Genomic DNA, 9,781 nt, shown 5'->3' with positions numbered 1-9,781 from the left:
GTTGAGCTATAAAACTGCATACTTAGAATTTTTCTAAAAAATCTGAATAGAAAGTTGCAAATAAGTATGCAAATTTATTGAATTTTCCTGAGTTTTGCACAAAATTTAGAGATTTCGTTTTTATGTTTTTTGGTGTAGGACGAACTATATATTTATAAAAAATTATCGAAAATAAATTAGAATGAAAAACTTTTCAGATATTGCGAAAAATTCTCTGTGCCAATACTTTTGTCCGGCACTGTATAATTTTCGATAGATAGCACGTTTAATAATATGGATATGTAATTCAAAAGTTACGTTTTTGGAGATTTCATCATAAAATTAATACTTTTGATAAGGAGAATATGTCTAGCATAACAGACGAACCCGAAGATCCTCGAAGCAACCTTCGACAGTCTACTCTCCTTCTCGGCGCATACAACCGCAATTGTCAACAAAGTACAAAGCCGCAACAAGGTCCACAAGTCGCTAGCCGGCAGCACCTGGGGAAAAGACAAAGAAACGGCGATTGGCCGGCCGGTTCTGAGCTATGCAGTGCCCATGTGGTCACCGGGGACTAGTAGGACGCAGTGGATGAAGCTTCACACTGCCAAAACACGGCACTCAGGACAGCGACAGAATGCCTTCTAATGTCGCCGCAACATCACCTGCACGACGAGTCCCATATACTCCCCGTTAAGGAGCATAACACAATGCTCTGCAAGCAGTTTCTAGTTGGGAACCACAGACGTGGTCACCCAAACAGACAACTGCTTACAGAAGAGCCCTCGCCCAGTCACGTCAGAAAGCATCTCTACGAACTGACGGACGAAATCCAGAGGTTCATCAAACAACCTCTGGACCCGACAGCTCATCGACAGGCTTTGAACGGCATTCACAGAGAGGCAGTCTCGAGTTATGTAGACTCGACCTGTGAATGCCGTTCTGGACATACAACCACCAGATTTGGACGAGATAGAACTTCTTCGGCCTCGGGAGACTCGGGCCACCATAGCCCAACTGCGCTCTGGTTACTGCAGCAGGTTGAACTCATACCTCACTTTGATTGGGTTTTCTCACAAAATGTAAATTTTTATATATTATTAAGCGTGCGACATGTCCATAGATGCATATATACATACATATGTAGTTAATGTGTGCATACATATGTATGTACACACTTATATAGGCAATGTGTGCTCCGATTAGGGTTAAAAGTTCGAGTGATGTTCTGAAAACTTGTCAATTTTTTGCTAACGCGTTAAGAAGAAAATTTAATTATTTTTCATAGCTATAAGGATTGAAAGAAACTAAACATTTTAATAAGTTTATTTATAGTTATTATTACATTATAATAATACAACGATTCGCTATTAATTAATATTTAGTTTTAAAAATTGCCATTAACTGTTCCATACTTTGAATAGTGACATTTCCAGCCACTCATGTACATAAGTGGTGCCTTTAGTGTATGGTATGCAATACAACTTGTGCTGACTTTGCCTGCATAGTATTTTCCTTTTTAGCCTTCCAGCTTCTCACACCACTTGCAGTTGCAGTGTGCGCTCCTCCGTTTCCGCTGACAATGCATTATCGTAACGTACAAATTTATTTACTTGGAATGCTTCATCCTCGTGATAATCCGTATCGACAACAAACACATCCACTACCTTATCGATAATATATTGTTCCTGTTGCAGTACATTTGTCAGCAAGAGTGGACTAATTTTAATAAGGCCTAAACGTGCCGGACAGACTGTGAGCGGAAATTCACGTTGTTCACCTTGTGCTAATTTACCAATCGAAAATTCAGCTGCACCGCTGTATTCGCAATCGAATTCAAGTTGTGTCTCTAATTTGACCATCAAATCCATTACGCGTTCAGCGGTATTTGTAATGCGACACACAAATGTAAAGGGTTCACCTATTTTGACAATATTTTGTGCGTCAATCACTTCAAGTCGCACATCTTTGTATTCGAAAGGCTGAAAGGGTATTATGAATATGAAAATACTTATCTATAAGTTTATTAATATGTTAAAAATAGTTACCAAACGTTGAAGCTGGCTGGTCTGCAAGCGGCCCTTTTCGCCAAGATTCGAACGCCATACAATATCCAATTTGCCAACGGTATTTGCTTGCCTTAAGGCTTTAATATCTTTTGCAATTTCGGCTTTAGGCTAAACAATAAGTAAATTACGTTGTATATAATGTTTAAATACGTCTTCGTATGGAATAGTTGCTTATGACGAAAGGCTGGCTTCAGTATAATGTGGCATTCGCAGCATACGATTGCGAATGACTCTCTGGCGCCGAGCCGTTAAAGAACTTTTGGCTAATAAACGTGCAGAAATAGTTCCGATACTGGCAAGTCGATATTCTTATTAAGGATCATCAAAGAATTCCTTGTCGTGTAAAGAATAAAGGGAATGCCACGTTATACTAAAGCCAGCTTCCCGACATAAGCTACAAACACAGAAATATATGTACACATCATCAGTGATAGTGCAAAACAACTCTCAAAAAAATCTATAAAAATACCGAGTGCTAGTTCCGAATCAAAAATTGAGTTGCTTTTAAGTTAACTAATAAATCCAAGTTGCACTTCGAAATTAAAAAAAAACAAAAAGCAAGAAGGATTTATGGCTGCATTTATCTATAATCTTTCAACTTCTTCTTCAACAAAAAGAAAACGAATTGTATTGCAGTATCAGCGCTGATATGCAACTTTTCCTACCTTAATACAGTACAGAAATTGGCAACTATTATTAGGTTGCAGCATATTTTTTGATGAGAACACCGACTCGCCATTGGATAGTGTGTTTAGTGGGGTAACGGTGTAGTGTTCAGAGCTATCCAACTCGACTTTCTCCAAGCAAAAAGGTCCAGTGGTTATATTTTGTATTTGCGCTTCCAGATAGATCTCATCCATTTCTGCATTATAGAATTTAGTCTTTACATCAAGTGGCTTAAGTACTTGAAACTTAAAGAATTTGCGAAAGGATTGTGGAAACCCAGCAGGCGTGGTATAGTTCACTTCGCATACCAAGCTGTAAAAATATAGAATAAACAAATAAGAAAGTCTCTGCAATACATGTTGCATGTTCTCCTACATGTGTGTGCCAATCTCCTTTACTTCATAGCGTATCACATCGTCCAACGTTTGGTCTGGCGTAAGTGTGGTACTCGTCTGCTTTTCATTCATTGGCAGATTAATGCGCGTAGTATTGGATTGTAAATCAGCCTTTACCGTAACACCTTCAACCGAATAAGTAGTGCAGTTGTGCACGCAAATGTAGCTGGCAAATGTTTCACCTGCAGAAGATACATATTGATTTGTACGTATGTAACTGAAGAAAGGGGCAAAATATACCCATTCAGTTCAATTACCCAAATATATGGAACCGAACGACTGTGGCAACAGCATAAACTGTCCCGCTGCTAAAGTTTCCGCCCCCGCAACAGTTGTACTGTCATGCTCCAGCATGCGGCGACGAAAGGTTTGTTGTGGCAAATCACGATTTTCGCAGGAAATCACTTGTGGGCCGATGAGTGTAGGCCTAGTGAGGCGCATCACTACAAGAACAGTGGTTACTTTGTATTATACAGATATCTGGCTACTTACCTTTCAACGCCAACAAATGTTCACCCTGCTCCAGACTCATTGTAATCTCAATGTTTGCTTTTACACATTACAGATGGAAATTAAAATAAATTCTGCTATTTATTAACAACTTAAAAATGCAAACGTCAAAGACCAAACGCAAAATAAAGTTGGCAGTTGCCATATCATGAAAATGAAAATATTGCACAATCAAGACGATTTGGAGGATTTTTTCGCTTACACCAAAGATTGTGAATGTATGAGACAACACGTTATAATTGTAGCGAGTGTGAACATCAGGAGCATGCCTTCTCTTTCCATCCAATCAAGAAACGTATTTGGGTAAAACGTAGAGGGCGCGCTCCTGATGTTAACACTCGCTACAATTATAACGTGTTGTCTCTTTTTATAGATTTACGTTCTTTGCTTACACTAAAAATGGATTTCTGAAAAATATTTAAGCTAATAGTAAATTACGAAAGCTCAATTCAAACCATAGTTTAATATTTTAGCCACTTATATTTAGTTATAGGCATTTTAAATTTAATTACGTTTTGTTCTTGTTGTTGTTGTTTAGATCGGCGAACCCCTTCAATCGTTTATTGTTGTAATTTTATTTTGGCAACCCTAGCAGTAATCCGATAAGCATGGCGCATGTCCGATAAGAGGAAAACACAAAACAGCTGACTAGTGCGGTTTTCTTCTTCTGACATTTCTTTTCCATTCTGAACAGCGTAAACAAACAAAAATATTTCATTTGAACAGCCACAAATATAATTGAACCGCGACCAGGACCAACCCTTTTTATAAATTTTCGTCAAAATGGAAGGGAACGGCGATGAGGAGATCAGTAACCAAGATCCGCTTCCACTTGAACGTTCCGGAGCTGTGCGAGAAATTGGCAACCAAGCTGTTTGGAGTCTGTCGTCTTGCAAGCCAGGTATATATATACACACACATATATATTCAGTTTACATGTGTAAGACTAAAAATTCTCTCCACAAGGATTTGGCGTTGAACGTCTGCGTGATAATATAATCGACACTTATTGGCAGTCTGATGGCCAACTACCGCATTTAGTCAATGTGCAGTTTCATCGCAAGACGCGAATTAGTGCAGTGTATTTATATGCCGATTACAAACTCGATGAGAGCTATACACCCTCACGCATTTCGCTAAGAACTGGCTCGAACTTCAATGACTTGCAAGAGTTACAAAATCATGAGCTTTTTGAGCCAACAGGTGAGTAATTGAAGGTTTTCTGGGGCCAATTAAAAACTAACATATTTCACGCCAATTACATTTCAGGTTGGACTGCGATACAGGTAGAAAATGGAAAATCTAGACCCGTGCGCATATACATGTTGCAAATTGCAATTGTAGCAAATCATCAGAATGGACGCGACACACATTTGCGCCAGATACGCATACATGCTCCAGTTGAAAATTCAAAGGAGAAATTCACTTCAATTAGTTTTAAGAAATACGATACCATACGATAAGGGAGCTGGCGTAATAAAATATGTGTGAACTCGTCGGGGATGTGGGGGAAGACTCAAATGATAAAAAATTACAATATTTTATATATTAGCATACAATAAAAACTTACCGCTAAATAGTACTCAAGCAAACATAAAAATTCTTTTGATTTGCGCGTGTTGCAAGCACCTTGCATTTGGCTTATATCGCCGCGGCCACTTTCACTAGCTGCTGCTTGTATTCTTTAAACTCCATAACTCAGTTTTTGTATAAGCTACAAAACACAGAACTAAAACTTAAAACAATCTGAATTTGTTTATATTTCACTATAGTAAATACAATTAATTGGTCCAATTATGTTAACACTCGCAATTTGTACATACGCGAAAAACATTTTCAAGCGCGTTATTCAAATTAGACACAGGGTGGTGCTAAAACCACGAATAAGCGGGAATATAAAACGTCAAAAATGGCTCGAAGCAGAATCAGCTGATTATCTTAAGTACGCCGGCAAGCAAATGCAAGGTTTTATATAGATATATTTTGAGCGTGATAAAACATAATAAATATTGTGTAATCATAACAAGAATCCGGCCCTTTTAATAGTAAGTACAAAATTTTAAATAGTAAAAAATGTGGCCCATTATCATGGCGGTACTGCGCCGCAATGCTGTCTACATAACGCTACCTATTGCTGCAGTTGTGGGTTTCATTGGTTACAATCTCGAGCGAAAGCTCTCGGACAGATACACGCCATATAGCAGTAAGTACATATAAAAAAAAAGTAGTTTTATAAAATTATATTTATTTTAGAATCTATACAAGAGTGTCGCGCTGAACGCTTGGCCGAGGAAGAGTTGACCGACCCAACAGGCGTGGAAAAGTTGCGGTTAAATACGAATGTTCTGGAAAGGAATCTATCCCCTTCTTTGCAGCCAAAGACGTGAACTACCAGCAAGATATTAAATATCTTCTGAAATTAGACAGGCTAATAAAAAAGTTGAAGCCAACTGATGTTTTGTGTCTGTTGAAAGCATGATTTTAATTTACATGTTAGGATCTTAATAGGATGAATGTTATTATTTTTATGTAAAAACCGCAATTTAAAGAAAATATAAACACTTGTTTGTGAAAAGCTTTTAAATGCATTAAATGTTCATTGCTCTATGGGAATAACTGGATTTGATATGTACTTACCGCTAATAGCACATCAAAAAATTTCTTAGAAATTAAATTCGAACTTGAAATATATATTCCGTAACAGAAAAAGTTGACTTTAGACGTGCATACATATATACATATGTATGTAAAGTCCTGTCTATTAATAAGGACATCCCTTGCGGGGATCGAACCCGCGACCTTTGGATTAGAAGTCCAACGCGCTATCCACTGCGCCAAAGGGACGAATGGTGGCGCGTAGCTATTTAACCCGCACAGCTGTGTTTTATGCAGAGATTATCCTGCAAAATAACATGATCGGAAACAAAATTCACATTTAAAAAATGTGTACATGTAATTGGTGTTTGCAATGTCTTTTGAATAAAGATTAAATAAAGTTAAAAAAAATACATCCATGAAGATGACATCCCTTGCGGGGATCGAACCCGCGACCTTTGGATTAGAAGTCCAACGCGCTATCCTCTGCGCCAAAGGGACAAGTGGTCGGTGGTTGCAAAATGACTTATTCGAAACTGCTGACGTGCCATCGCAGGGTGTTTCATAGCACGATTTTTAAAGACAGGGTGTGTTCGCGAAGCATAAAAAATAATAAAAATAAAAGTTGAAGTATTGGAGATTTTCTTGTAAAAGTAAATTTATTTGGATTTTAGGATTGATTAATAGGAAGGATAATTTTAATCCGAAAATTGTATAAGAAAACATATTTCTTTTTCTTGAAAATTGTGGGAACTAGATTGTTGTAAATTGGAACAAATAAATATTAAATTAAATATATCGTCTGCATACAAAAAAAAAAATTTAAAAATCTATATTTGGAAAAAATATTCGTAGTGATATTACCACGAAATTATAACAAGAAAACCATCATACGTCTCACAGACATTGATATATTCTCAGCAACGTTCAGTAACGTTATCAAAAGAAGGTTAGAAAAACTAGTTAGCTCGTTGATACAATGAAGTATAACTTTCCAGGTTATAAAAAAAAATCAATTTGTAATCTAATATCAAAAGAAAATAAATTTGTAGACGTTAGTACTAAATATTGTATAACTTTACAAAATGACACTTTCAATAAAATTATCTAATTATAAAACATCCCAGAAGATAATTTAGGTAGGCCTTCATTCTAAAAGCCTACCCTCGAAGGGCTGAAAAAAGTGCTTCCTTGCATGCCTTCTAGAAGAGCTTATCCATTTGCAATTTACGCGAATGCATAAATTTATATTATTTAGCATTAAAAATGAGTTTGAATAAACATTTTAAGTTGCAATAACACATATTTCGCTATAAACCTTAAGCAAATGCTTCAAGATGTATGGTTTTTATAAATTAAAGAAGCAATTTTAAAAGAACTCCTTCAAAAGGCCGTCTGAAGTACGTCCTATAAAAGCACAAACAATGCAATGGAAGGCCTTCCATGGGTAGCGCACGATGAAGCCCTTCAATTTGTGTCAGTCCATTCAAAAAAGAAAGGAGAAACGAATAACTCTTAGGAACGCCTTTCGGAAGGACTTTTTAACTACTGAAATTAACCCCTGGGATTTCTGGCTGCGGACCCTGGAACCAGTTAGCGGCAAATTACGAATCGCTATCGCACTTTTTGACGCAAAAACATTCATATCATGCGTCAAAAATTGCGATAGCGATACGAAATTGTCGCTAACTGGTTACAGAATCTCTCTCCTGATCAGTTTTATATTTTATGAATTGTGGCATTAACGAAATTTTTTATTCCAGTTAGAAATAGAATAATCAGGTAAATAAGCCTTCACTTTTGTGGCTCACCATGTAATATACGTCCTTGATTTCGGCATTGTTTATCATATTCTAACTCAAGCATCATAAACGCGCGCGCGCACACACACACACACTTTTTGGCAGCTCTGTTCTTATACAGCTATAGGCGCCCAGTTAGCATAGCCTCGGTGGCGCAGTAGGCAGCGCGTAAGTCTCATAATCTTAAGGTCGTGAGTTCGAGCCTCACCCGGGGCATAATTTTTTTACAAGTTTTTTTTATACAGAAAAATAAATGTTATACACAAATAAACTTCAATTACATTTGCATTGTCTTTTAAAAGTTTTGCAACTTTACATTTCATTGCTTCACTTTAGTTAAATTAGTTACACCTAGCGAAACAAAAAATCCACACTCGATCTAATTTGCAAACTCTATTATTTAAGCAAATCATATTTTTTTAACCAGGAAGATTAATAGCAATTTTTATGTAGATTTATATGCTCGTTTATGTGCAAGATATATTTACAAAAATATATCCGTACATACGAAAATTGCTTGAACAAATATTTTGTAAAAGACGAGATAAGAAATAAGAATCTGAAAGTATTCAATGCGGGTCGCGATGCAAAGGCCGCCGCTGCGATGGTTACACTAGGTGGAGAAGAAAATTTGGCTTCATTTGGAATTTCCAATTGGCTCCAGTTGGCACAGACTACCTTAAAGAAGCTGAAGGAAAATATTAAGTGCTCGAAAATATTTTCTTTTGTATCCAATTTTTACATTCAATTTATCAAGGTCAAATTATAAGCATTCTCGCTTTATTTTATTGACACTTGGCTATCTTATAACAATTTTTAAGAGTAAACTTTCAAATAAGATGGTGTCAAATCTTTCTTTTCGATCTTGTTACTTCACCTGTCATAATTTCAATCAATATTGCCTTTTTGCGCATTTTTATTCATTGAGTTTTTTTTTAATAAGTTAATTAATATTTTTATTTCCACCTTTGTTTTAATGTAATTATAGTAACCCTTTGAGAGGTTGGAAGCACGCTTACTGTACTAAATCTACAACACGGCCGACAAAATAAAGTGAACATATTTTACCAGAAACCAGAGTAGGCGAAGTCGGGGCATTCTTGGACACACTTTTATTTTGGTCGATAACTCGCAAAAAAACTTACTTTTTCTAAACATTTTATAGCTTGGTTTTGTAGTACGAGAAATAACCTTCCTTTTGCTATCAGCAGTTTGATCAAATTGTATTGTATTACATGTTATTTCAGTTAGCACAAAAATTGTGTTTTTGCACTTTTGAAAAATTACGAGAAATTATTAAAAATTCAAATCATTGGCGGAAAACATTTATTTGTGAACGAAAACGAAAGAAGACATCATAGTTAATAGAATAAAGTGAAATATGACGATTAAAATTATTCCGATTCGCAGTGAGCACCCGGGTTTGCTCCGGCGCAACTTCCGGATATTGCCGAAAGAGGCATTCTGGCTACACCAAAATTTATCGATCCAAAAACCTATTAAAAACTGCCGAAAAACTAATGCTGTGTGGAAATTATGCAAGAAAAAGCCCTCAAATGTCAAGAAATAAGTGTCCAATAATTTTTTCAAAACGGCGGCGTATAAGTAGGTAAAGCAATACAATCTTCATACAAAATTTTTTCTGCGTCGGAGGCCTAAGCTTCCACGAGCATTATAAATATATTATATATATATAGTTGGTTCGGCGGTAAACCTTGTCAAAATAAACAAAATACTAAGTAAAAAAACTCGATATATCAAA

The 9,781-nt window shown here is 36.4% G+C and overlaps 3 protein-coding genes and 3 non-coding genes across 6 annotated transcripts; 3 read left to right on the top strand and 3 right to left on the bottom strand.

The window, feature by feature from the left end:
- Positions 1 to 1,294: 1,294 nt before the first annotated feature.
- On the bottom strand, positions 1,295 to 3,748 carry LOC108362411 (probable trafficking protein particle complex subunit 13 homolog). The gene is made up of 6 exons (XM_017615405.1): positions 3,605 to 3,748; positions 3,370 to 3,555; positions 3,093 to 3,294; positions 2,717 to 3,029; positions 2,031 to 2,159; positions 1,295 to 1,964 (listed from the first exon to the last, which is right to left on the bottom strand). The coding sequence occupies exons 1-6, from the start codon at positions 3,642 to 3,644 to the stop codon at positions 1,518 to 1,520; spliced, it is 1,317 nt and encodes a 438-aa protein (XP_017470894.1). The 5' UTR covers positions 3,645 to 3,748; the 3' UTR covers positions 1,295 to 1,517.
- Positions 3,749 to 4,246: 498 nt separating this feature from the next.
- LOC108362483 (anaphase-promoting complex subunit 10-like) lies at positions 4,247 to 5,231 on the top strand. Its single transcript, XM_017615514.1, has 3 exons — positions 4,247 to 4,523; positions 4,589 to 4,825; positions 4,892 to 5,231. Exons 1-3 carry the CDS (start codon positions 4,406 to 4,408, stop codon positions 5,083 to 5,085), a joined length of 549 nt encoding a protein of 182 aa, XP_017471003.1. The 5' UTR covers positions 4,247 to 4,405; the 3' UTR covers positions 5,086 to 5,231.
- A 316-nt stretch (positions 5,232 to 5,547) lies between these two features.
- On the top strand, positions 5,548 to 6,062 carry LOC108363253 (small integral membrane protein 12-A). Its single transcript, XM_017616590.1, has 2 exons — positions 5,548 to 5,825; positions 5,876 to 6,062. The coding sequence occupies exons 1-2, from the start codon at positions 5,696 to 5,698 to the stop codon at positions 6,007 to 6,009; spliced, it is 264 nt and encodes an 87-aa protein (XP_017472079.1). The 5' UTR covers positions 5,548 to 5,695; the 3' UTR covers positions 6,010 to 6,062.
- Positions 6,063 to 6,393: 331 nt separating this feature from the next.
- On the bottom strand, positions 6,394 to 6,466 carry TRNAR-UCU (transfer RNA arginine (anticodon UCU)). The gene has a single exon. It is a non-coding gene; the product is annotated as a tRNA-Arg (tRNA).
- A 179-nt stretch (positions 6,467 to 6,645) lies between these two features.
- TRNAR-UCU (transfer RNA arginine (anticodon UCU)) lies at positions 6,646 to 6,718 on the bottom strand. The gene has a single exon. It is a non-coding gene; the product is annotated as a tRNA-Arg (tRNA).
- A 1,444-nt stretch (positions 6,719 to 8,162) lies between these two features.
- Positions 8,163 to 8,235, top strand: TRNAM-CAU (transfer RNA methionine (anticodon CAU)). The gene has a single exon. It is a non-coding gene; the product is annotated as a tRNA-Met (tRNA).
- Positions 8,236 to 9,781: the final 1,546 nt, after the last annotated feature.

This window comes from Rhagoletis zephyria, unplaced genomic scaffold, assembly GCF_001687245.7.
Source record: "Rhagoletis zephyria isolate East Lansing unplaced genomic scaffold, Rhagoletis_zephyria_1.1 Rzeph_scaffold_00001, whole genome shotgun sequence".
Lineage (NCBI taxonomy): Eukaryota > Metazoa > Arthropoda > Insecta > Diptera > Tephritidae > Rhagoletis > Rhagoletis zephyria.
The sequence above is the reverse complement of the archived record's forward strand: the minus strand, read 5'-3'. Positions and strand labels throughout refer to the sequence as shown.

Bases quoted from the DNA above. Each gene is read 5' to 3' on its own strand.
- LOC108362411 (XM_017615405.1), bottom strand. From the start codon at position 3,644: ATGAGTCTGGAGCAGGGTGAACATTTGTTGGCGTTGAAAG. The intron at 3,030-3,092 runs GTAGGAGAACAT...ATATTTTTACAG, and splicing joins AAGGAGATTGGCACACACAT to CTTGGTATGCGAAGTGAACT. The intron at 1,965-2,030 runs GTAACTATTTTT...ATACCCTTTCAG, and splicing joins CCAGCCAGCTTCAACGTTTG to CCTTTCGAATACAAAGATGT.
- LOC108362483 (XM_017615514.1), top strand. From the start codon at position 4,406: ATGGAAGGGAACGGCGATGAGGAGATCAGTAACCAAGATCCGCTTCCA. The intron at 4,524-4,588 runs GTATATATATAC...TCTCTCCACAAG, and splicing joins TCTGTCGTCTTGCAAGCCAG to GATTTGGCGTTGAACGTCTG. The intron at 4,826-4,891 runs GTGAGTAATTGA...ATTACATTTCAG, and splicing joins TGAGCTTTTTGAGCCAACAG to GTTGGACTGCGATACAGGTA.
- LOC108363253 (XM_017616590.1), top strand. From the start codon at position 5,696: ATGTGGCCCATTATCATGGCGGTACTGCGCCGCAATGCTGTCTACATA. The intron at 5,826-5,875 runs GTAAGTACATAT...TATTTATTTTAG, and splicing joins CAGATACACGCCATATAGCA to AATCTATACAAGAGTGTCGC.